The sequence below is a fragment of the Pseudochaenichthys georgianus genome, chromosome 11 (assembly GCF_902827115.2).
Source record: "Pseudochaenichthys georgianus chromosome 11, fPseGeo1.2, whole genome shotgun sequence".
Classification (NCBI taxonomy): domain Eukaryota; kingdom Metazoa; phylum Chordata; class Actinopteri; order Perciformes; family Channichthyidae; genus Pseudochaenichthys; species Pseudochaenichthys georgianus.
In genome coordinates this window covers 22724800-22752631 of record NC_047513.1, presented here as the reverse complement: position 1 = coordinate 22752631, position 27832 = coordinate 22724800, and the positions used below count along the sequence as shown (strand labels likewise).

Sequence of the window (27832 nt, the reverse complement as noted above, 5' to 3'; positions counted from 1 at the left end):
CATTTTTGCAATTAAATGCAACTTTTCTTTAATTGTCTGTCATGTTTTCTTTCCCATAGCCACTGTTTGGTCCTGATTAATATTGACTTTGTGTTTGTGTGTCTGTCTAAAAGGCAGCCGCACAACTCTCAGGGGAAACTGAGATACTGACTGCTGAAGAGGCCACAGTCGGCCCTATGGTTAACCCAGAGGAACAGGAAGTTGTGAGAAAGAAGATCCTCGACAGCCAGTACAACTGCATCGAGAGAATGCGTCGAGATGCACCTTATAACAAATCAGGTAGAGATATGATCTAGCACTCATCATGCCATCTTTAACCTCTGTGGTCGTCTCACTCTCTTTGTTGCTGTGTCTGCGTCACAGCGCAGCACTGCAGTCGTAACTGGGACGGCTGGCTGTGCTGGGGCGACAGTCCAGCGGCAGCATACGCCTCGCAGAACTGCCCCAATTATTTCGTGGACTTTGACCCGACAGGTGAGCCGCACGACTCCAGAGACGCTGATTTAAAGGTCCTCTGATGCAGGAGGGATTCACCTCTGACACTGTTGACTGTTTTTCAAGAACTACTAAATATGAATTGCTAAGACGATGAATTATTCACCAAGGCTGACAGATCCTGAATATATGGACACTGTGAAGAAACTTGGAGACTATGCATTAATTCCTTAATTGTTACTTACAGAAAAGGCCACTAAATACTGTGGGGAGGACGGGCAGTGGTTCCGCCACCCGGATACCAACAGGACTTGGTCCAACTACACACTCTGCAACGAAAACACCAATGCAAAGTTGAAGGTAATATATCTAAGATGCTTTCATAGATGGTGATGACAGTGTGATGGGTCAGCATACTCTTTCCTTTACTTTTGCATGGAGTCGTCTGGTATTCGGAGTGTGGGCAGATGATATATAGTCTGACGTAGTTGCCCATAAATATTGCTGCAATATTAACAGGCAATATTTCTATTTCCAAAAGACATTACTCTCCTGTACTAAGCTCCACAGAAATATTTAGAGATGACAAGTTACATGCAGGCCCTCCGTCCTTCAGGCTTTATAGTCATAAAACAGAGTATTCTAACTACAAATTAGCATTATTAACAACCCTCTTATCACCAGGCTGCTGTACTAAGCCACTAACAACGTTTCCCACATGGAAACCAGATCAGGAAACCACACAGCGTACACCAGTGTTGTGCTGGAAGAGACATCATCAACTTTATGTGTCACCCACATGCCTTTTGATCAACACTGCAATTCATTTTACAGAATAATTGTACAATTTAGTCTGTATTGACCCTGCTATATCTTATGGTCAAACCATACTATTGTATGAGGTTAGTTTAATGTGTTTGTTAAAAGATATTTTAATTGATAAAAAAGATAAAAAATGATTATACTTTTACTGACTTTACAAACAATTAAAATACATGTATTAATGTGTAATGTGTATTATAAATGCTGTAATTCATGTTACATTTACAGTTAAGACACATTTCTATCAATTGTGCACAAATACCCACTATTCATAATATAAGATAGATCATTACAATTATTAATTCAAATCAGATTTAATAATCAGTGAGGGTGATTTGGTGTTACCATATTTTTTGATATTTTGATATAATGTAAAGTATTTCTCTACAAGTTTGAATGGAAAAAGCACACTGCCAAATTTCACTTTTGCAAGTTTACATTTTCGGATTTTCCTTTTTGGAAACGTTTCCATATTTTATTCTGTTGATTTGGCATCTTCTTGACAACAAGTTTGCCAACTCCGCCAAAACTCTGCCCTGCTATCCTATCTGCAAAAGAGAAAACGATTGCAAATAACAACAACAAAAACAAAAGAACTGCAGGAAACCGCGTCTCCATCCAGGCAGCGGACTTTGCAGCTGTCCTGGCAAACCTGGGAGAAAGACTCAAAGTCTGCTGATCGATCAGAAACACAGATCAGCTCGATCTGTTGCCACAGAAACCCGAGCTTTGCTGCCTCAGCCTCACAGCTTTAGGAAACCTCTTAAACAAACAGCCTCAGCACTAAAACCCCAAAGAGAAATAAGGCAAAATAAATGGTGCACGATTTTCTGATAAGACTGAGTTCATGCTAACTTAAGCTCTTAATTCCTTTTTTCATGAGCAAGGACCACACCATGAACTGAGATGTGAGCACAGCGTTATAGTTTAATTCCTTGCAGCACTCTGAACACTTTTATCTGTATTTATCAACCCTGTTGTTGTGTCTCTATAAAAGCTACGCAAATCTTAAAATATAGAATAAAACAAAGATGTCACTTTATTAAAAAAAGTAGATTTTTGTGTAAAAATGCACATTATTTATGCTTTTTTATTTGATTTGGGTCTTCCATAGGCACAAAAGGAAACACCATGTGACACTTCAAAAACTTCATATTTCTTCTGCAAATCTTATTTTTCTCCAATAGAAATGCTTCACAGTTTCTCTAACTTGTCTTTTCTCTTATTTTACAGTCAGCGTACATCCTGTTCTACATGGCAATTGTGGGTCACGCTCTCTCCATAGCCTCCCTGCTCATCTCTCTTTCCATCTTCTTCTACTTCAGGTAATCAGTTCAATTATTATTCAGCTGTAATTTCTGGTCTGATGATGCATATCGTGTTGTGAATTAATATTCAGGATGGTTGTACTGAGATGAAAGCTGATTACATTACATGTTACCATTTGTTTTCATCATTGGCTGATTAATAGATGGTGGCTTTGCTCTTAAAGGTTGAATCATCACAGTCACTCACCATGGTCAGACGTTTAGTCTCAATCTTATGTGCAGTCAGTGAAATCTCCTTTTATGCTTTTGTCCGGAGCAGTTTAAAAAAAAAAAACTTGCCCAAGAGCCACACAGAAGATCTGTCAGTGTTAATGAGTTTTGATGTCATATTTTGTCATATAATCAAAAGGGCTGATTGTTTATTCCCTCGTTGAGATGCTCTGAGGCAAGTAACATCTAAAAGATTATAAGATCTAAAACTGTTAAGAAATTAGCGTAGTGTTGAATTAAAACGTAATTAAGACTAATTAGAAAATTATTACTTTCTCAGCTGCTGCCAATGCAAACTATTGACCTGAAAAATACTCCTACTGCTTCACTGAGTGTAATTTATACGCATATATGGTGCTAATTTCATGCCAACTTGGTTTCCTTGTGCTGCACATATATTTCAAGGATATTTAGGATTTAAAACTGGAGAGCTGTGAAGTCCGTTGAATGTGTCGGCGGTGTGATTTTATTACAAACATGTGCACCCGAGTGCATTGCTCATTAGGGTTGTTCATCCCGATGAACTGCTTAATCCCAGAGGGGAAAAAGTGCACAATTAAAGGAGATACTGCAGCTGAAATTCACTTAAGGAAGAGTTCAAAGCACGTATAGCTAAGGAAGGTATTATATTTAGTTAATGTATGTGAATATTCATTTGGAGGTGATGAAGCCTGAGGAAAGAGATAGCAGACATTGTTAAAACTTTATAATTTATCTTTAGGAAGGAATGAGCTTAATAAGCATGTGTAACGATGCAGAAAGGTTTATAGCTCTACGGATAACTGTGAAGAAACCTGAATACGCAGAAAATTTGTTTTATGTTCTGTAACAATATTTGGAAACGTTTCTTCGTTGGCCCTGTTGTTCATGAATTCTGCAATTGTAAAGGCAGCTGTTATCCAGAACCGATCTTGTAAGAGACCCTCAGTGTGCTGCAAAGTTTAATACACACTCGTAAATCTAGCGGCCATGTTTAGGGCAGGTGCATTGTTGCAAAACCGCATGACCCTCTAAGAGTCAAACTCTTAACTCAGCTACACAAAAACACGGTGGGACATTCACAACTCATCAAGATCTAAGTGCCGACCAATTAATAACAGAGATGTTGGCTTTGAAATTACTTTATCTTTAACCAAGTCTCACACTATTTATAGCCAAAACACTTAAAATATTGGAGGCTTAATGTTGTATTAGACCCAGATGTGAAGCTTATTGTGGTATGTGATGGTGTACAGCTGCACTACGCTGTTATTTATAACTTTACATCAACACTGTCAGGATTCCCAGATAAAAATATTCAAGCTTGCTGGGGAAAAACCTACGTGGTTAAACAGCCATCCCCGAAGATGTTGATCTGTGATGGCCCAAAAAAGCGCTGCCATTAGAATCCAGTCCGTGTTTTGACATCCCTTTCTAGATAAAAACCACTTGTATATAAGCATTCAACAGCTTCTGCATTTCTTTTTACGCCTGGAGCCACAGCTAGACTGTTTTTTGTGTCGGAGATAGCAGCTGCCTCTGCAGAGTGAGATGGTGAAAATGTGCTTTTTGTGTATTCGGTTTGGTCCTGGCTTGAGAGAATGTGCTGCTCTTCTTGTTTTTCACGAGTCTCTGGGGTTTTTATGGCTCAACAAAGATACAATTCTCCATCGCCAATAAAAGGATATGACTTCTTAAACTGTGGATGACATTTTTATAGGAGGCTATATTCTACAAAAATATATTTGGTGTATGGTTTCATTCAGCTTTAAACACCCTCTGACCTGCAGTTCATTTAATGGCCTTAAATAAAGCAGTACTTAACCATTACACACAATAAACCTACTGGATAGAAATTAATTGTAATGATTTTCATTAGAATAGATATTTTCACTTTGCCTTTCAAGCATTTCATTATGTGGCCAGCAAAGGTAATGAGGACTACCCTCGGGATCCATTATACATTATTTAACTGCATTTATAGCTTGTACAGTACAGAGCATTTAGAGGCAATCCAATTCATTATAACCAGGGATTTACGATACCAACCACAAAGAATTCTGAAATGAAAGATCCCAATTATATAACAGACTGTAGCTACATATTAAAACCTCATTAAAGCATTAGGCTATTAGCCTGCCGATCACTTTTCCTCCTGTTTACGTTAACATTTGTAGCAAGTGTTTTGTCAGTGTCAGAAAGGATTGTTTACCATATTTGAAGATGCTATTTCTTAAGATTACCTCATCATTTAATGGTATGTTAGGCTTCAAAATAAATGGTTTCTTTTCACACAGGAGCCTGAGCTGCCAAAGGATCACCCTGCATAAGAACCTCTTCTGCTCCTATGTGTTCAATTCAGCCCTCACCATCATCTCCCTCGTAGCTGTGGTCAATAATCCTGAAGTTGTTGCCAGAAACCCGGTGAGTAGCCTCTTTCACCACAAGGACAACCACTAATCTTACTTTAAGCACTTCAATATATCCAAAGTGGGGTTGGAAACTAACCAAACTCACATTGGTTTCTCACACAGCATCTCTGTATAGTATGTGTATTCACTCTCTGTCCTAAACGGCTTGTTGGAGCTCCTGCCCCCCCCCTCCCTGTGAGCCCACTGTGCTCTGATTGGTCAGTTCGCCCACTCTGTTCTGATGAGTCCACCACCGTTACAGCGGAACATCAGTGATTATGTGTTGCAATGGCGTTAGCAACCAGAAAATGACACCAGTAATGACAAACAGATGAGAATGCTGCGTGGGGTCTGGGTGACATGTTGGCGGGACAATGTGAGCTGGGTTAATTTCCTGCTTGCTGCGTGGGGTCTGCGAGACAGCGAGACATCGCGAATGGACGCGGGAAGGGAGGGGGGGCTGCAGCACCCCCCATCTGCGAGGCTCCACTATGTTTCATATGGGTGTTGAGAGATGTATCCATAGATCTCTTCATGTTGCTCTCAAAGTGCACCAGATTGATGCATTTAACTTCAATATTTAAAAATAAATCTTCCCGGGGGAACTTGCCCCCGGACCCCCCTATGTGAGGTCCACACACCACCTATAAAAATAGCACTTTACCCCTGCTTACACCTATATACCGTGAGATAATTATCGAGCCTTCATTGTAACTGTCACACTGTGTATTTACGTAGGGATTGTTGCAGTAGAAAATTCCACTGTAGCGACCGGTACATTCATGGGAAACCCTAAATGTTTGAGCACCCTCTATGAAACGTCAAGCTACCCCACAGCACCCCAAAATAAATATCTGGCGCCGCCACTGAGCCTGACTATTTGTGTTGGGGGGGCCCGACTTTTTTTTTCTCCAAAGGGGGGGCCTGACAGAAAAAGTTTGAGAACCACTGGTTTACATGCATACAAACCTTCATAACACACAAGGCGACGGGTAATAACTGGAAAAGCATGACATGGGACCTTTAAGTTTAGCCTGATAACATGCGAACATTCGATAATAAGCACATAGCAATTTACAGCTGAAGCTAATGAGAATGTCATTGGTTTTTCACGAAGGCTCTTCATTCATTAACCAAAATATTGTATCTGATAATGGCACCACAGGTGAAGTTATTGGAACACCAAAAATATGACTAATTATGTCCACCGGCAAAACGGCTAGCACATTTTCAAAATAAAGCAGCCAATGATTAGATTGTTTTTAAGCTGGTGAATGATTTATAAATCTATGAACCACTTGCATATTTTATTGTAGCCAATATCTATTGTGCAATATTTGTCAATCTGGACGAAGTGGTGAATGTTCACCTAAAGAGCCAAATGCTAGCATTACAAAAAAAAGGAAATACCAGTTAGCAGAATTTGATTTATGGAGGAGGATTAGTTCCACTGTCTTGAAATGAGATATAAATGCATTCACAATTTATGCTAAACCATATAAAAATTCCAAGAAGAATTTCCATGACCTTTTAAACAATGTATATGTTTATGCAGGGCCAGGGGATCAAGGAACCTACATTCAAATAGATTGCTCTATATTTTAAATATTTAAACATTTGTAGTCAGACTTTTAAGTACATCCTAATTAGTGCTCACAGTGCCGTATCTTGGCAGTATTATGGGTTTTTGCTCTCTTCCACATACAGTACTCCTACCCAGAGTTTTGAAGCCACATTGAATGCATTATGTGAATTCTTTGGACCCGAGGTCTGCTTTGGTAGAGATAATAAATCTGTCTTGTTGGAATGCCTCACTATCAGGCTTGGACATAAATTCATGTGTTACTTTTCAAGAAACACTCCTTTTGGAAATATAAATAAGGAAAACCTGCAAACTCTGTGATTGCTTTTTTCTTAACGGTTGTTATCGGAGGGTTTTTACAATTCCAAAAAAGGATCATATCTTACCTTTTATGTAGAACAGAATATAATTTACCACATGCAGAAATAGCGAACAGGATTGTAGCAGTTGGCTCACCGTTCATACTACCCCCATCAGATCCTAGCCAGTTTCAGCTTGAGCGTATCTGGACTGACAAAGTACCCGAAACAACGGCGGAGTCAGCGGAGGCCTGAGCCTGGTTTGGGTTTTATTTTCTGTCCTGCTGATGCTCCTTTTTCATTCATTCACCAAATCTTTCTGGCTCATCCTGGCCGCCGTCTTTTATTCACATCCCATCTCTAACTGTATCCAAGGAGCAGCCAGGCATGAGAGCCATTATTATCAATGTCAACAAATATATGCATTTTTGTGCAATGGATTGCTATCAAAGCTCCACTCGCTATTTGTCAAGAAGCTTTGTGTCGAACCTGCTACTTTCCGACTTAGAACTGTCAAGTTGTGCTAACTCGCTGCAGCATGTCAGAACAAAAATGGTCACCGTGGCCCCGCTTCTCAAGAGGATGGAGAAAAATAAATCTCAAGCACCATTAGTTAGGCTTCAGATTTGCTCTCACAGCGAATACAAGCTCTTTTAATTCTCTATAGCGTGGCGATACAGAGTCTGGTGTAGCCTGCCAGCAGTGTGGGGGAGTGAATCCCCAAAGCTTATGTCAAACCAGGGAGGAGCCTGAAAACAAGAGAAACATCTACATGATGTCTAGCTGCTTGATTTGTAAACCAGAACATTGTCGGTAACTTTAGACAGACCTTTAGCTGCAATGCAAAACAGTTGTGAGTAAAGGACAAGTGAGTTCAGCATACGAGATGTCTGCTATAGTGGAAAGAGAAACGTTGGAAAGTGAGGGAGAGACATATGGCTAAAAGTTTAGGAGTGAATGATTGTTGTGTATTTTGAATAAGACCCCTGAGAGCAGACGTTAAAAGCAAAGCCAGCACCGTTGAGTTATACTGTGGCTGCACGCATGCTCTTTAAACACACCACAACGATCTTGAGATCCTGATTTCCTGTTTTTTTATTTTTATGTTATTTTACAAAGGTTACTTCTGTCTTTCTTCTCCATAGGCAGTTTAATTTTCAGGGGAAACCAATTGTACTTGTTTTTTTCAGAAAGCTATTATTCAAGATTGCAACATGATACTTAAGTCACCCAAAAAATAACTATATACACAGACAACCTAATTTAAATAATCTTAAAAACATATCAGAAAGCAGAATTGATTAGTCTGAAGAACAAAAAGTCCCTAACTTTGATTTGTTTTGTATGGTATTACAGTAGTAAGGCGCATAATGAATGAAACCACTATTCTCCCAGTACAGTCAACATTATGAGCTTTTAATTTAAATATATAATGAGATTACTGTGTTATGGATCTTCATTTAAAACACAAAACAAATATTGTAGAAGAAAACACAAATATATTGATACATTTTGGATGCCAATAATATGATCCCTAAAGGCCCTGTCACACTGTCCCGAAATTGACACCCGATGGACACACGAATATGGAATTGTGAATTTCGCACGAAGATGGCCCCGAACCACACACGAAGGCAACATTTACATTACATTTAAGACATACAACTGCAATGAAAGTACTAAAAACAATTATGTTACAGTACTATGATACTGTACTGATATCTTCAGACTTTGTTCTTTACTTTCTCCGTCTTTATATGGAGAAAATATTACGTTTTCTCCGTAATGTTGTTTCCATAACAACAACAACTTCCTGTCAACTGTCCTTCAAAATAATATATTATATCCTTTTTAGTTTCACAGAACACAAATTGGGTTATTTACATAATATATTTACATGATTTTGTTGTGCAATAAAATAACCCGATGGACATACGATAAAGGAAATGTTCAAATTCGGCTGTGATCGTAGCAACATCGGGCCATTCGTGAGGGCATCTTAAGCCATCGTATGACCGCTGGCGGAGTTTCTCAGGCTCCGGCAGCAACTTCGTGAGCGGCAAAATCTTTGGCATGCCAAAAAATTGCCGAAGGACCTTGCGAAGGTTCATTTTCGTGTTGAATTCGTGTGTCAATTTTGCCCTTCGTAAGGCCATCGTGAGGGCATCTTGTTATCATCGGTGCCATCGGGCATTCGCCCCGATCAGAGTGAATGTGAATGCACTGATGATAACACGAAGATGACACGATTTGACAAGATGCCCTCACGAGTGCCTTACGAAGTTGCCGCTCACGAAGTTGCTGCCGGAGCCTGAGAAACTCCACCGGCGGTCATACGATGGCTTAGATGCCCTCACGAATGGCCCGATGTTGCTACGATCACAGCCGAATTTGAACATTTCCTTTATCGTGTGTCCATCGGGTGTCAATTTCGGGACAGTGTGACAGGGCCTATAAGAAATGAATGAAATGGCACTGTGGAGACGGTGTCTTTTGGTGTAGTAGCAGTAGTAGCAGTATGTGCCACATGTTAAAGTGGATTTAAAGTATATATTTGTTTCTGTTTTGAAAGGAGAAACAAACCGCACCATATGAGAAATCTGTAACATTAAGCACAACTTTGTAGGTAGCTGTTTGATTTAGATTACCACTTGTGGCCATCTTGGCTTTTATTGGAGCCACATGATCCAAAATGGGGAAGCCATCTGAGAAGAGATGAGCGAGCAGCCGCCAACATTTGAGCATTCCAAATATATGTCTCCTTCACAAATCTCCTAAGAATTGCTACTATAAGTCTAAAAGTTTCCTAGCGGTACACACGCAGAACTTGCTAGAAAAGTTTGGACTTTTTCAATAGACATGAGTACAGTTAGGTTCTTTATAAGTACAGCTTAAGGCACACCCACAGACATCTTGGTATTTATAGAAATAGCAATAATAATAATTATTCAATCAAAAGAATAGCGCAATAATGAGGCATGTCATGTTTGCACTTTGCAGAAATGTGCATAGTGCTTTATAAGTAACTACTATGTCTTTGCTGAACATGGTATTCACTTCCTTTTGCAAAGTGAGACAACACAATCAAATAGCACTCCAAATACAAAGTACATTTCCATCTATGCTCACCTCCAGGGGGGGTAAATGAATAAACATCATCTCTGTCTGCAGAGGGTAATGATTGTGTGCCATGGGTGCCGAAACATCCTCTTAGATGTTTCTGGGTCCCGCTGAGAAGACGTCAGCAGTGTAAATCAACTTTTTTTTTAATTCAAATACAAAAACAACTAACATGCCTCCCTGTTTGGGCTCTCTCTGCAGGTTGGCTGTAAGGTGCTGCACTTCTTCCACATGTACATGCTGGGCTGCAATTATTTCTGGATGCTTTGTGAAGGCATCTACCTGCACACTCTCATCGTGGTGGCTGTGTTTGCAGAGGAGCAGCATCTGCACTGGTACTACCTGCTCGGCTGGGGTGAGTCTAACATTTGATCAAAAGTCTGTTTTTTCTAGTTATGTTTTATATGCCACAGGTTTTTTTCATGCTTTCCTAACATGTCAATGAAACAAATCAGCAAGACAGAACCCAATCTATACGCTCCATTTTTCCCGTATGCACCTGATCCTCCTACAGTTTTTCAACCTTGGTAGGCTGACAGCTTTATTAACCCTACTGTCGCTTAGTGCTGTCCTGTTGTTCACCTTGTTCCAAACTGAAATAACGTGTGCAGTCTGTCACAAATTGGCGATGGAACTAAACGGATGGTCATCATTACAAATAAAAGGATAACCTTGACAGAGTGTGTGTGAGTTTGTGTTAGGCGGATAGACAGTCAGGTCCATCTGTGGCCGATACGCTGCAGAACCTCAATGGAGCCTGAAAACAGCTGCACATGTTTTCATGAGTTTATATCCAGAAATATTAAAAGCTACTCTGAGCCCCTTATTACACAACACTGTAGCATGGAATTACCCATGTGGTGTTGTTTTTCCTGTTGGAGCAATTCACTGTCTTTAATCTTTTCCAATCATTTATACAATGATATCTGTGAGAGACTGATTTATGTATTGAGGAAAAACAAGCTAACCCCATTTAGTTTTTACTGTCGCAAAAATGACAAATGAATTTCCCTAAAGTCACTCAAGACCTCATATGGCTGCCATCTTTCTCCCGTCCAAGGCTTTCCTCTAGTGCCTGCATCCATCCACGCCGTGGCGAGGAAAAAGTATTTTGATGACAAGTGAGTAATGTTCCAAGACTTCTGTAAATAAACAGGAGATGTTTACATACGTGCTCGTCTGTGTGCGGCGGAGATTCGGGAGCGTGCAGATCCTTACACGTGCATGTTTTTGTATGTGTGTGTGCATGTGTATTTTGGGCCGAAGACAGCACTGACGGATGTGTTTTTCCTTCTAGCTGTTGGATGAGTGTGGAAACCCATCTGCTCTACGCCGTCCATGGTCCTATCGTGGCAGCGCTTCTCGTAAGTCTGATAATCTGCTGTTTACGCACAATATCACAGTTCACAGAGTGAGCAATATGAGTATTAGTTTGTTATTTTTCTAGTATGTTCAGTTGTTAAAGGTCACCTATTGTGCAAAATGCACTTGTTCATGTCTTTTATACATAAACATGTGTCTCATCTGTGTAGAGAGATTCTGAAAGTTTCAGGAAAAAAAAGATTCGCTCACTTTTTGTCCTGATCCATTTATATAAAAACCTGTCTGAAAATGTGCTGATCAGATTTTGGCCACTTTATGATGTCATAACGATGTTTTGGCTTGTGTAACCATTAGCCAATCACCAACCAAGGTAACACCTCGTGTGAACGACCGGGCTAAGCGAAAGAGAAAAGTTACGGATACAACCGTTTGTGTTATCATGTAAACACCACCTGAATCTCCTCCTAGAGCACCATTGTGTTATTTGTAACCAAATATCTCTCAAAGGGGCAGGGGAGGGGCTCCTCATTTTCATCTAAAGTAACAGACAGAATCATCACTTTTGGAACAGAGCTGAAACAGAGAGGTTTAAGGGATGCTACAATTACATTACATTACATTACATTGCATTTAGCTGACGCTTTTATCCAAAGCGACTTACAATAAGTGCGTTCGACCAAGAAAATACAAACTTGAAGAAAATAGAATCATATAAGTACATCAGGTTTCATAGAGCAAAAACATTTCAAGTGCTACTCAACTGGCTTTAGGTAAGCCAGTCCTTTATTAGTATATAAGTGCTTTGTTAATAGTTCTATTGCTCGAAGTGGAGTCGAAAGAGATGAGTTTTCAGTCTGCGCCGGAAGGTGTGTAAGCTATCTGCTGTCCTGATGTCACCATGTCCACCATTTTGGAGCCAGGATAGCAAACCCACGTGTTTTTGCTGATGGGATCTTGGGTCCCCTTCGCAGCGAGGGTGCAGCGAGCCGTTTGGTTGATGCAGAGCGGAGTGCACATGCTGGGGTGTACGGTTTAACCATGTCCTGGATGTAGGAAGGGCCAGATCCATTCGCAGCACGGTACGCAAGTACCATTGTCTTGAAGTGGATTCTAGCAGTTACCGGAAGCCAGTGGAGGGAGCGGAGGAGTGGCGTGGTGTGGGAGAATTTAGGAAGGTTGAAGACCAGACAAGCCGCTGCATTCTGGATGAGCTGCAGAGGTCAGATGGCACATGCAGGTAGACCAGCCAGGAGGGAGTTGCAGTAGTCTAGGCGTGAGATGACGAGAGCCTGGACCAGAACCTGCGTCGCTTTCTGGGTCAGCTGGGGACGTATCCTCCTGATGTTGTAAAGTGTGTATCTGCAGCAGCGGGTTGTAGCAGCTATGTTTGCAGTGAAGGACAGGTTGTTATCTAGGATCACACCCAGATGCCTTGCAGTCTGAGTCGGGGAAACAACAGAGGTGCCGATGTTGATTGTTAGGTCAAGAGTGGGACAATCTTTTCCTGGAAGGTTGAGCTTGAGGTGGTGAGCAGACATCCACTGAGAGATGTCAGCTAGACAAGCAGAGATGCGTGCGACGACCTGGGTCTCTGAGCGGGGAAAGGACAGAATTAATTGGGTGTCGTCAGCGTAGCAGTGGTATGAAAAACCATGCGGGCTAATGACAGATCCGAGCGAGTTTGTGTACAAGGAGAAGAGGAGGGGACCAAGAACAGAGCCCTGAGGGACCCCTGTAGTTAATTGACAAGGGTCGGACTCCGACCCTCTCCAAGTAACGCTGTAGGTACGGTCTTTGAGGTATGAGGTGAGGAGGGAAAGTGCAGAGCCTGAAACTCCAAGTTCTTGGAGAGTGCGAAGGAGGATCTGATGGTTCACCGTGTCGAATGCAGCAGACAGGTCCAAAAGGATGATGACAGAGGAGAGGGAGGCTGCTTTAGCAGTGTGCAGTTCCTCAGAGACAGCAAGGAGGGCAGTTTCTGTGGAGTGACCTGCCTTGAAACCAGACTGGTGCGGATCCAGAAGGTTGTTCTGATGGAGATAACAGGAGAGTTGTTTAAAGACAGCGCGTTCAAGTGTTTTAGGAGAGAGACAGGCCTGTAGTTTAAAACATCAGACGGGTTGAGAGTGGGTTTCTTTAGGAGAAGGTTTACTCGTGCCTCCTTGAGACTGTTTGGAAAGTGACCAGAAGTTAGAGAAGTGTTGATGAAATGGGAGAGAAACGGTATAATATCAGGAACGATAGTCTGAAGGAGGTTTGAGGGGATAGGGTCCAGAGGACAGGTGGTTGGGTGGGCAGAGGTAATGAGGGTAAGAACCTCACTTGGAGAGAGAGGGGAAAAGGAGGTTAGTGTGTGGGTGAAAGGAGGGTCTGGTGACCCAGCGGTGAGTAAAGGTGAGTCAGAAAAAGAACAGCGAATATCATCAACCTTTTTTTCAAAGTGGTTAACAAAGTCGCTTGACAGAAGGGAGGAGGGGGGAGGGGCTTTGGGAGGGTCCAAGAGGGTGGAGAAGATGGAAAATAGTTTTTTGGGATTGGAATAGGAAGATTGGATCTTATCTTGAAAGAAAGTGCTTTTTGCCTGAGAGATCGAAGCAGAGAAAGAGGAGAGGAGAGCCTGATAGGTTAGGAGGTCGTCATGGTGTTTGGATTTCCACCGTTTCTGCTCTGCTGCCCGAAGGACGGTTCTATTAGCACACAGTGCGTCATTTAGCCAGGGAGCAGGAGGGGACTGACGAGCCTGCCGAGATGGGAGAGGACAGAGAGAGTCCTGAGAAGATGAGAGAGGAGAGAGGAGAGTTTCTGCAGCAGAGTTTGGAGGTAGGAGTTGGAACGAGTCAGAGGAAGGGAGGGCTGAGAGCACCGATGAGGCAAAGGTAGAGGGGGAGAGGGAACGAAGGTTACGGCGGACAGGTGCAGGATGAGAAGAGATTAGTTCGTTATGTTTGGAAAGTGGTAGAGAGAATGAAATGAAGAAGTGATCGGATGTGTGGAGCGGGTTTACAGAGAGGTTAGAAGTAGTGCAGTTCCTTGAGAATATGAGATCAAGGACATTGCCAGCTTTATGAGTTGGTGGGGAAGGAGACAGTGAGAAAGCAAAGGCGGTTAACAGAGATGTTAGTTCGTCTATCTTCCCTGTCTGGAGGTTGAAGTCTCCGAGAAGTACAGCGGGAGGGCCGATTTCAGGGATGTGTGAGAGGAGATGATCTAATTCCTCCAAGAAGTCCCCCAAGGCGCCTGGTGGACGGTAGAGAACAACAATGGTTAATTGTATAGGATGGGTTACTGTGACGGCATGGAATTCAAAGGTGGAAGGAGTGCAGTTAGGTAGCTTGAAGATGGAAAAGCTCCATTTAGGAGAGAGCAGGAGACCAGTGCCACCTCCTCTGCCAGTGGGTCTGGGTGTATGGGAGAAGGAATATGCTGTGGAGAGAGCTGCTGGGGTGGATGTGTTGGATGGAGTAATCCACGTCTCAGTGAGAGCAAGGAAATCCAGAGACTACAGGGAGGCGTAGCCAGAGATGAAGTCAGCCTTAGGAACAGCTGACTGGCAGTTCCACAGGCCACCTGAAACTAGATGTTGGATGTCAGTGGAGCATGTGGGATAGACGAGAGTAGGCCGGTTATATCGATTCCGAGATACACGGGGCCAGTGATAATTGTGAGAAGACACATAAACAGGAATGGAGAAAATACACATGATTATAGCACGAGGGGCTAAACAACCAAATAAAATAAAACACCAGCGATACTTATCTCAATCAAAGTAGGATTTGCCTCCTCTTTGCCTCCCTCGTGACTCCAGCAGGACTCTATTGATCTAATGATCTGTTACTTCAGAGACATGTTTTGTATATAACTGAGACCTTTAATATATTGATGAAAAACAGTATAATAGGGGACATTTAAATCATAAAAGATTAAAACACATGGCTGATATTTAAGTTTTTCATGATTTGGATACTTCTTTGCAGGTGAATCTGTTCTTCTTACTAAATATTATAAGAGTGCTGGTGACCAAGTTGAGAGACACCCACCGGGCGGAGTCCAACATGTACATGAAGGCGGTGAGAGCCACCCTGATCCTGGTGCCCCTGCTGGGAATACAGTTTGTCATTTTCCCCTGGAGGCCGGAGAACCGCCTGGCTGGGGAGGTCTACGAGTACATCATGCACATACTCATGCACTACCAGGTAAATACTGCAATAATCAGAAAGAAAAAAGGGAAAATCTAATATAAATCTGCTTCACTGCCCTTGTGGATTGAGGTATTTTGCTCATCTGAAAATAATCCAATCAATAATACAGGAAAGAAACATATTAGCATCATAATGCGAGCAGAAATGTTCCTGAACGCAGCCCACCTCCGGGTCCTGTCAGACGCAAGATTTAGACGTTTGTCGCGTTCGAAAGTTTCCACGAATAAAAGACCTCGTTGTTGCGTTTGATCGATGTTATTCAATCACTGCTGAATTGCAGTTTAAAGAACCAGTTAGACACTCCATTACCTTTGTTTAACTACCAGTTTGGCACTTGATTAAACAACAGGAAGACAAGTCATGAAATCCCCTGGTTGGCAGTCAGTTTATTCACTTAGCAGACAAGGACTACATTGCTTAACTGTGGACTTTTCTTTTTGATTACATTTGCGTTAAAAACAATACAGTGCTAATTATGTGTACTTGTTTCCTTTGAAGGGATTACTGGTGGCAACAATATTCTGCTTCTTCAATGGAGAGGTAAGCACTCTTATTAAGTTTGTTTTTCCTACAATGTGCTGCTGCTGCAGCTGCTGCTACAAAATGTGTAAAGTGAAAAAAAAGGGTTTGAAATTTGTGTAATTGTGTTTACATTTTCTGTGTGTTTTTAGCTTAGGTCAAAAACAGGAGAAAAACTAAGCCTCCCATAAATACATAGAATGCATTTTAATTCTCAATATGTTAAACCTTTAATAATATTTCATCCTGGAAAATATTTTGTTTCATGTGTGCTCAAATAACACCGTATTTTTGGTTTAGCAATTGCTTTTTTATAAATGTCAACCTGCATATGACGGTGATCTGTTCTACTTTGAGCAGTACACCTGCTTATTGCTTATGACATTAAGTACGAGACATCAGACTCCATCAGGCAAAACATTTGTTTTTCCAGGCCAGATGTCAGCATATCGATAAGTGGCCCAAACACAGACTTCAAAGCTGGGTTTTGGCATTGAATGGTGAAGTTGTTGTAGCTGTGCATGGATGCTACATCTGTCATTAGTCCAATTGCAACAGGTTATAAAGCATTGGGTTGCCTTTCTCTTCTGGGACCAATCTAGTGCCGCGCCAGTGAAAGCTGAAGGGTCATGTCAGGTGAAGAGTAAGACACAGTTTATAAATGGCTGTGTGGTTTCCAAGCCCAGCTGGAAATTGACTCTCTTGTCAAGTCCTCCTGTCAGCCTTTTTAAGTCTGTCAGCAGCTGTCTGACTGCGAGCATCCCTACGTTTCGCTGGGTTTCCAGTAAACTCAGATCTGGGGTTAATGGTGTTTTTTTTAAAGACCTTTTGTCTCCAAATCCTCATTTTATAAAGATGCTTCTAAGCTCTCAAGGACTTCTCAAAGAAAAGCACATTTTGTCAGTGGTCTCCACGTTGGTGTCAAACCAAAGTCAAATAGGACGCACCTGTTCTTACTATAGCCTTTTTATGTTTTTCTATTTTTCTTTTCTTTTTTCTTGAGTTTTTTTAAGTCGCAAATTGTATTAATGTTTCCATGCCATGTGACACAAGTGGGACACACCTCTTTAATCATTATTATTAATAGGGATGCACGATATTGGTTTTTTGAAACCGATACCGATAACTTCCTGCTTCTCAAGACCGATACCGATAACCGATAATAATATAATATATATTATATATATATATATTAAATGTACCTGTAGTTTTTGCATACCTGGTGGTAAAAAAAAGACTAGTAGTGAGCAAATGACATGAGTATTACTACTATGGACAAAACTAACCCTGGGGTCGTCTCTGGCAAACTTCTTGCCTTTTTCAAAAGCCTCGTCGATAGGTAAAAGCCCCGGTGCCTTTGCAGCTGGCTTTGGATTCGCCGCTAGTTTAGCAGCGCAGGCGTCTTCGTACGCTGTTAACACACCATCGTAGCAATGGCGATCCCAATCCACCCACACCGCAGTATTTTTTTCTTTTTTTTATCCAAAAAATATATTGTATATTATCGGGGCTATTAATACTTTTATCGGGTTTATGTCATAATTCCTAATATCGGACCGATGATTATCGGGCCGATAATTATCGTGCACCACTAATACTACTACATGACTATTACTACTACTATTAAGTCAGTACCATGCTGTAAACATGTTTATTTGAGCTGTAAAGTTGGATATTTCAACACTGGGGTCTACGCAGCCTCAAGTGGCCGTTCTAGGAACTGCAGTTTTTCACAAGCATGGCTTAGTTTCCACTTGCTGAATACCACAGACAGTTTACACTATTTATTTGTACAGTAGTTAAAACAACAAGCGAAATTCTCCGTTATCCATAACAACGAGGTTGTTAAAGGTATGTTTCGCATTAGAAGAAAAACATGAGCAATCTATCGTTCAGATCGGAATATAGGACATGTTTATTAGCTCATACTTGAGCAGCCAGACTGCAGCAGCGCCTTGGTGAACAATGTACAGTATGCGGTATAAACAAGGTGTGGAGCGCTTTTACTGTATAAAGGACGAGTAGACTTTCAGGGGGATGTGGGGTCAGCTAACACTAACCACCACAATGGACTGAAAGGGTTTGAATTCTTCAGGCGCATAATGACCAATTCAGCTCGCTTAATCAGGACACGGGTTTCTGGGGCCGGATTCAATGCTGTTCTTTGAATTAGAGGCCAAACTGCACAGACCTGCCTTGTTTTTCGTCAAAGGCCTCATTGTGATTCCAGGTCAGTGAGACAAACAGCTTTTATGCTGTTTCTGTGACAGCAAGCAAGACGCTCTCCATGGAGCTGTAAGCCCAGGCTGCTCTTTTGTCTACAACAATTACTTTCACAATTTACATCATTAGATCATTAATATACCCACAGTAATTACAGTAGTATGTGGGCGTTGCAAAGGAAAATGTTCAAAAATACTCTGCTGTAGGATGGTAGGTGTGATTTGTGCTTTTAGGAACTTGAACACTGTTCTTTATCAGTGAATATGAACAGTGTGATGAATTGATTAGTTGTTCAACAACAAATTAGCAAAACTAAACTTTGTAGTAAATTAATTGTTGATCAAGAATGTCGAACATACAGTGGTTACAGCTGTTCAAATATGAAGATGTACCTCTTTACTTTGTCTAAAATCCCTTAGGACTTTGTGTATCTGGGATTTAATGACTTTTTATTGACGAAACAAAACAAACAACACATTAAAAAACTATTAAAACAAGCCCCACATCCATCCAACAACAACATACTATCTTGCAGGCCCTAATTCACCTGCTTGAGCTCCCTGATGAAAAGTAGTTAGTAGTCCTAATTGAGACACACACACACACACACACACACACACACACACACACACACACACACACACCTATTATCCAGAAATCTAGCACTATGTTTTTGCTATCCAAACCTAGGACAGAGGAATATTCCCCTGTTCTAGGTTTTTTGTAGTTTGTGATAATTTTGTTAAAATGTTTTACGCAGGCAAATCTTTATTAAAGGAATAGGAGATTAAAAATGACTCATGGCCTTTCTCTATTTGGTTTTTAAATGTGCTTTAGTGGTGCATATTACCATAAAAAGTCATTTCAACCCAGCGTCAGCTTATGAAAATGTCACCACTACAAAGATGCTGGTTATTGCATTTCTCTCTGAACACTATGAAAGGTTTCTGCTCATAGACGTAGGTGGGTCAAATTTATTTGAGAAAGGAGGCCACGTGTAATAAATTAGAATAATGTAATCTTTGGCATTTCTTTAGTTACTGAAATATCAGCAGGTAGCCAAGAGGAGTTTGATTTTCTTTTGTTCATCTTTATTGGCAAAGGTAGGAGAACCAAGGGAGGGAGTGTAAAAACTGGAACATCGAGTCCTCTCAGGCATTTAGGATCTGCAGGGGGAAGAGTTTAAGTTTGTTGTTATCTCTCTGAAGTTTACTAATCTTCTGAAAGGGTAACTGTCTTACACAGGATTAAGAAGTAGAGAAGTAGAAGTGTCCTGCTTTTAAGATATTTCCTTATTTTCTGAAAAATCAAGTAAGCCAAGGCAAATATCTCACATTTTGTTGGTTCATTTTAATGTTGCCGATAAAAATGCAATTATTTGTCTTGTTACGTTTCAATGGCTGTGGCTTTGACAGCTGTAGGGGAGAAAAGAAAAGTAATTACTGTAACACTTTAATTATCCTTAATAAATGCTAAATTAAATGCATATTCCTTATAATGTAATTGTTTGGCAACAGTCAAATTAAAAGTAATTGACAATTTGACTAACAGTTATTACAGGATGTCGTTTTTCCTTAATTTCATGATTAAATCTTTTTATTGATTGCATGATCTGGCCGAGTGCACAATTGACCTCGTTCCAGGTTATGTGACTTCAGCTTGTTTACATTTCCTAACTGGCATCTGTTAATGTGATTGAAAACTGTGTGATCCACATATGCTGCAGCAATTATCCCCGCATCAGTTAAGATCAGATACGGGTTAACGTTGTCACAAGATGATGTTTATATGGGCTCTGCTTCGATACCGCCTTCTGATCTGCATGTTCATTCATCTGCTGGAATCATTTTGTGGTCAAAGGAGATCAGAGAAGCAAAACAGGAGAATACAACTCTAGAGAAATGTTTCTGATTTGACATCTCAAAACACTCAAAATGCTAAAACAAAAGGTTATGAAAGGGTTATGATAGAGATTAGGGTTGCACGGTTTGGGGAAATATATATATTGGCTGATATTGGACGTGCCATATAATTTACTGCATAATAATTAATTTCTTTTAACATTATTGGCATAATCAGAAAAAGAATTCACTTAATAGTGATGAAACGAAAAAAAACGAAAATGTTTCCCATTGGCAGACAACAAACGAAGATGCAGACCATAATAATAAAGCATCTCGGTGTGTGTGTGTGTGTGTGTGTGTGTGTGTGTGTGTGTGTGTGTGTGTGTGTGTGTGTGTGTGTGTGTGTGTGTGTGTGTGTGTGTGTGTGTGTGTGTGTGTGTGTGTGTGTGTGTGTGTGTGTGTGTGTGTGTGTGTGTGTGTGTGTGTGTGTGTGTGTGTGTGTGTGTGTTTCTCAGGTGCAGGCGGCTCTGAAGAGGCAGTGGATGCAGTATAAAACGCAGTGGGGTCAGAGGAGGAAGGACCACTGCTCCATGCGCTCCACCTCCTACACGGCCACCTCCATCACCGAGGTGCCCGCCTTCATGTACCACCACGACTCCAACAGCGAAAACTTGAACGGGCGCACCACCGAGGACTCTGAGCTGGTGGCGCTCAAATCAGGAGAGACGTACGCTTGAGCCACGCTGGAGGAAAGAGAGCGAAGTAGTGGAAACAACCGAAGAACCGAGCAACAGAGATGTACAGAAAGAAAGGAAAACCCCATGTGCCATTTCTCAGTGATTAAAAGCTCACAGGCTGATGCTGGTTTGTTCAGCCCAGGACTTTGATCCGAGCTCACTGGGATGGAGATGGAGGAGCTACAGTGCTGACACTTCATTTTACTCTACATTGCTGTTGCGGCTGCTTTCTGAGAACTTTTGACGTCATGAACTTGTGACATGACAGCTGCTTTTTTGACATGTGTCACTTCCTAAAGCTGCTAAAACTGTGCTGGTGTGCGAGACAGAAATAACTGTGTCTGTGAAGAAGGAGAGGAAGATTTCAGTTTGAGACAATGGCGCCGAATGTGAGAGTTGTTGACGGTAGAGGTAGAGCTGAACAGTATTTTTGATGATGGAGGATCTGCGTGTAACTTCTCCCCGAGTATCCTCACCAGATGTTGCCACATGACTTGCTGTTGTTGGACAGAACAATAGTTCTCAATACAAACAATGGAAGGGAAGGGGTGTCATGAAGATTTTGAAGGTCCTTCCTAACCTCACCGATACCAAAGGGTACTGAAAGTTGGTCACAGCTACGAAGGGGTGTACCATGTCCAGCTGAGCAAAGATGGTGGTACTCTTAAGCTAAAGACACACACACACACACACACACACACACACACACACACACACACACACACACCTGATCGTATGTGCCATGATGGAGGTCAAATTTCAGAATACCCTCCGTGCTTAAAGCTCTGGAATTGTGTACATAGTGTATGTTCACCATGTTTCACTTGAAAAAAAAAAAGCGTTTATTTTAGTTTTTTATTAATATTTTATTCTTGCCAATTCCTACGTGCGTGCTAAGTGTGTGTCCTGTGATGCTGCACTCCAAACTGTTTCGTTGTTTTGGCAGTTGCTGTTTTTGTGCCGATGCTGAACATCACAGGGCGAAGCAAAAATACGTTTTTAATGCACAAAAAAGTCTATGAATAAAAAAACTTTATTTTGAGGTCGAACAGCCGCAAGAGTTGTTTCACTGCGTTTTGAGTATGCCATGAATTATTCTGACTTCCTATTTGACTCACTTGTTTTACTTTACAATCATCCTTTGTCGCGCTCACGATGCCTTTAATCAATCTCTTTTTTTGTTTTTAAAAAGTTATATTCCCTGTGTGCATATTTATTCATGAACTTTGTAGCATTGTGTATTAAAGAGCACCCCGGGCAAAGGAAAGGTTCACTAAAGATGAAATGAAGATCACATCCATACTGTATGAACAGTCAACAAATCCACATCTTAAAGGCATGTTCACAAGACTGCAAACATGAATTATGTACTCTTTGTCCTCAATATTTTTACATTCATATTCTCAATTTATTGTTGCTTTGTCTTAACTGTGCCATAGGCTTTTTGGAGAAGGAAAATTGAGAGTATAAACGAAGGACCACACTGATCAGTATTCACCAACTTATATAACTTGGATAGATGCAGTGTCTTCATTGATTAAAGTTATTGAGTAGATCATTGAGATTCTAAACTGAATAAATAAGTGCCGACATTTAAATTCATCAAGGGAAAAAAAACATCCTAGTTTCCGCCTACTTATTCAGATGGAGGAAAAAAGGTCCAAGGAATATTTGTAATATGTGTTAAAGACAATGTTGTATGGATATGGCTAGTGATTATCTGTATTTCTGTTATTGATCGCAAGCCTCTTAAGAGGACAAAACCAACTGTCTGTCAAACTGCCTCTTACAGCATCCATTCATTCTCAATGAGACTTAAATCTTTAAAACTTACAGAAATGTGTTTTTAAAGCCAAGTAATTTTTTGAATGGATGGGCAGTTTAATATCTTGCTAATGCTACTCATACAGATGTAAAAAGTGCATTTTCCATGGACTATTCTCCCGTGTGTTAAAACTATGTTGGTGCTCTAGTGAGAATGTACAGCCGCAGGACATTAAACATATGATTGACACAAAATGAACTGCAGTGCCCATGCTCATAGTGACACAGTAACATATGCACCTGTGCTGCTGATAGATGTGATTTTAATCATTTTGGGGACAACAATGGAGCTCGAAAGCCCAAAGGAAGGAGCTGAATCAGGCCTGGCAGAGACAGTGAGACTCCATTATTGATTTTTGTCATTTCATGGGGTTTGTAGACAAGTACCCACAAAATCACAAAGAAATCAATCGCAACACATAGAAGAGTTTTCTGAAATCACATGTTTGGTTCTATCAATGCTAAATGGATGCTTTTATGCGGTATTATCTGTTTAATGTTTGTTGATTTTGTGATGGATTTCGTCAAGCTCAGTGGCAACTGGAATAACAAGATTTGTGAGATATTAGAAGGTTCAAATGTATTTTTAATTTATATTTGCAAAATGTTGCGTAACAAACTGTATCGGACATGTTTTAGATTTGACATCGCAGCTCCATGAGACCACAGCTCTGCCCGCAAGTCTGTTGACCGAGATTAGCCACCTCACGTCTCTCATGCTCTCGGAAAGCTGCTTACATTTGATTCATTTCAAGACTTCACTACCTTCATCAGATGTTAGGTTTTTGTATGTTATATAACCACCATATTTGAAATCATTAACCATTTTAAAAATCACTCTATTCGGTAGTCCGTTCCAATCTATCTCTAAATGCGCAAGTTCAGTTATGATGTCACCATAAACTAATTTGTAATAGGGTCCATTTCTGGCTCTGCCTCTTCTTCTTTTCCATCCACATGTATTTTACCATGGACCTGTAATGTGAAGCTGAAACAACATTTGCACATTTAGTCACACATAGTCAGGCTCTGAAGTTACAGAATGTAAGTAAAGGCACCTTGTAATAATTAGCTTAGAGTTATTATTAAACAGAGGTGGGAGAAGTACTCAGATCTTGTAGTGGGGTAAAAGTACCAGAGTGTAGGAATACTCTGTTACAAGGAAAAGTCCTCCATTGAAAATGTTACTCAAGTAAAAGTACAAAAGTATCAGCATCAACAAATACTTAAAGTGCCAAAAGTAAAAGTATTCATTATGCAGATTATCCATTTCAAAATAATATATATGATATGTTTTGATTATACTTAATGATGCATTCAAGTGTTATCAAAGCTGGTAAAAGTGCAGCTAGTTTGAATGACTTTGTATACTGCAGGGTAGCTTATTAAGTCTTGAAGCTCTTAACTTCTGTAGCTGTAAAGGAGAATTTTAACCAACAGAAAAAAGTGAGTCTTAAAATGTAGCGTCACTTAAGAAAATCCCCAAGACATCTGGACCTGTTGCAATACAATGTTTTAATGACTGTTGAGGTACAAGAAAGGAACAGAGACACAATCAATCCTCATGCTATTCATCGTGAAGAGTAGGTTTCACTGCTAATTTTAAAGAAGTGTATTTATTTTAGTATGAAATTCATCTTTTCTCTTTATAACGGCGATTTGTCACACTGTAAGACACACTATTAATCTCCTGTGTTTTGGAAACACAGATTGTGTATATTTTGTATGTTCATACTCGTGTAAATACAAGCAGGCACTGTGTATACGATAGATTTCTTTACACTGTGAAATACTCTGACAGCTATTTTGGTTATGTTCCTGTCATTCATTGTGGCTTGTGTTTGTCTTTTCCTCCCTCTCAGCTCCGAGTGGCATCATCTCAAAGCTGATATTTAAAAGAAAATGCATTTTGTAAAAGCCAAATTGATTGATGTTTTTTTTTGTTGTAAGTATTTAGCACAAGAATACAGATATAAAAGACTATTTGGTGTTGCTCTTTATTTCCTAATCAATCAGAGAAACAAGCTGCAAATCTACAACTTGTACTCAAGGATAAAATGTTTGTTATTATGAAGATTTCAAATGATTTTAATGAGATTATTGACTCCTTTTCCCCAAACACACTGATGCAAACTTTGTTTTCAAGCATTCAGCACTCGGTGATGATTCAGGAGCGCCAACACTATTCTCGTCAATGTTTCAGGGTTGAAAGATTTTGTATAATGAGAATGCAGAGAAAACAAAGGGAGTCTTACTCGATTTTGGTGTCTTTGTTATCCCCCGAGCTTGGCAATGTCATACAGGCCCCTTTTAATTATAAGGCTTCAGCTCAAATCACATACCAGCAGCAGATGTGTGCAGAATACAAACAAACTCCACGAACACCATTCGTCTCTCAGAAGTACGGCCGCTCTTACCCTGTGTCAAAGTAAGGTTTTTATCACACTGACAAGGCCAACTTCTCTCCTTTATGTGAATATCTTTCAGCCATTTATTAGGCAGCTATTATAAAATACATATAAGCAATTTCAGGCTCTGCTGAATCTTAATGGTTCAGCAGAGATGTAGACGTCCTCTCCTGCGTATTCACAACCTTCTGGCTTTGTGAGATAATAACAAAATGATGATGAAGTTAGACGTGTGTTGAGGCCTTTTTGTTATGATTCTGATCAATATTTCCCCCTGTCAAAGCACACAACCCAAATTCATCGCAAAATGTATCTTAAAATGCAAAGTCTGAAATTGTATGCAAACTGTATTGCATTTGGAGGCAGAGATCAACTTTATGCAATAATCACGATACAATGGGGTCTAAATCTCCATCATTTCCATAAATCCTCCTGCTATGGAGATTCAATGAGACAATGGAGCAGAACGTTGGAGGAAGGAGCTGGAGATTGCTCTGAACAGACTCCATCTTGGGAGCACGCAGCCTGGGAAACTTCAGGACCATGTAAGCGACGGGCTATTTCAGGAATTCAAACCGTTTCCGTGACAGCGACGATCAATCACGCCGGACACCGGACAAATCCAAGAATGTGTCATTTGAGCTCATAAATCAGCTGTGAAAGTAATTGTGTTTTGTTTTGCTCCGTGGTGTTAAAACAAGACATGAATGTTTTTTCCAATCTTCATCTGTGCGTTACAGATGTTTCCAGGCCACTGGAATCCACCATGCCCTCAGCTTCTGACACTGAATGCTCAGATCAAAGTTTACCTGGATGTGTCTTACCTTTCCTCCTCTATGCCCCGTGGCGCCCACATACAAAAACTTTGCTTTTGAATCTTAGGGTTGCACACCAAACCAAAGGCAATTATGCTGTAGCTCCATACAGGCTGATTGAAATCAATATCAAAATCACATCGTTTTTTAAACAGTTAAAAAAATAAATATCAATCATAAGACATAAAGGAGACATGTGATATGGGACACCCCAATAATCTATAAGCTTGAGAACAGGGGCCCAGACAAACATATATTTACATTATATATCATTAATACTGTACATATAGAATAGAAAGAGTTCATGTATTATTCAGAAACATTACAACCCAGAAATATACCCCACATTACCAAAAAAAACTAAAAACGAAACTACCCGAATGATCTGATGTTGAAAAGACAGATATCTGTACACGCCTGTAAAGTTTTTTCAATCTGGTGTGGATATCTATAGGTGATTCACCGTTCCTAAAATAGGCTAGTTTTGATACATATTGCTTTGATATGAAGGTTTACATTGTATGTTAGGTACAAAACATTTACTGGGAGCTGTGAGTCTACAAATACACAGAGGGCCCCTGGCCAAACCTTGGCAGAGCCACAGTCTGCGCCTCGCTCAGTCATGTCTATTCATTTCTTCTCAAGTGTTCTGAATGTGCAGAGTAACTCTTCCACCCAGGGCTTGGAGAGTTTTCAGCTGAGCCTCGCTGCAGAGCCACTAGGACAGGGGTCTGCAACCTTTTTGACCAAAAGAGCCATTTTGCTCCTTTTTCCAAAACATTTTTTGTCTGGAGCCGCAAAACATATTTCATAGCTTGATAGTTTATAAAGTTGTATTTATTGTTATATCAGACAAAAACAGTTTTTTTGCATTTATTAGGCTATTTATTACATTATATAAAACTGTTAACCTCTAATAAAAAACAAAGAACTCCTATAAGGAGAATTAAAAATAATAATAAAATCCACACAGCACTTGGGGAGTCCTCTGCATAATTGAAGGGAAAAAAATATAATTAAAATGGGCCCACTTTGAAATAAATAAAACATATAGCTGCACCGTAAAAAGAGTTACAGGTAGGGTGGGTAAAAATCATAGACTGTATATATATATAAGGTAAGAATGGAGAAACCAGCTCGAGTGCGCTAACATTTGAAAGTACACAACCGAAAAAAATCTGCCCCTTCCTTCAGACTTCAGACTTGCCCCTCCTCCAACACACACGAACGCACACATGACCAATGAGGGCACGAGATAAATGTGTGCACAGATGGAAGGCTGACAGGCAGGTAGGCCATCCAGTTATTTTAGCCGGGCTGGCTCAGATGATTGGTCGTGCTTTTTACAGCGCCACGGCTTCCACAGATAAACATTTTTATGTATTTATTGTCAAAGCATTTCATATATTCATTGCTATCGGGACGTTAAGAGCATTCCATGGAATATAACAAAAAGTGTTTTCTGAAATAAATGACATACCCCATTGAATTATGACTGAAGATCGTCAGCTGTCTTCCTCTCCCGTGTTGTTCCTCGATGCGTAAAGGCTGCACCACCGTTGACAACTTCTCTCTCCATATCAAACATACCGGTAAACCAGCATCGTTTGCTGTGAAAGCAGATAACTCTGTCCACGCAGAATTAAATCCTGTGTTCCTCCGGTACTTTTCTTTTCTTTGATTTATCCATAGTTCGCTCATCGAGCCGGGGGTCAGGTTATTCGCCTGCAAGAAAAGGCGCTAGACCGCGGGAC

General features: G+C 40.5%; 1 protein-coding gene across 1 annotated transcript in view; it reads left to right on the top strand.

The window, feature by feature from the left end:
• Positions 1 to 24838, top strand: part of calcr (calcitonin receptor) — a 76547-nt gene extending 51709 nt beyond the window's left edge. Inside the window, exons 12-22 of the mRNA XM_034093783.2 lie at positions 114 to 279; positions 364 to 474; positions 683 to 795; positions 2491 to 2582; positions 5072 to 5198; positions 10388 to 10541; positions 11247 to 11307; positions 11484 to 11550; positions 15484 to 15702; positions 16207 to 16248; positions 20810 to 24838. Of these exons, the coding sequence (XP_033949674.1) occupies positions 114 to 279; positions 364 to 474; positions 683 to 795; positions 2491 to 2582; positions 5072 to 5198; positions 10388 to 10541; positions 11247 to 11307; positions 11484 to 11550; positions 15484 to 15702; positions 16207 to 16248; positions 20810 to 21031 (1374 nt within the window). The 3' untranslated portion in view covers positions 21032 to 24838. The remainder of the gene's footprint in view (positions 1 to 113; positions 280 to 363; positions 475 to 682; positions 796 to 2490; positions 2583 to 5071; positions 5199 to 10387; positions 10542 to 11246; positions 11308 to 11483; positions 11551 to 15483; positions 15703 to 16206; positions 16249 to 20809) is intronic.
• Positions 24839 to 27832: the final 2994 nt, after the last annotated feature.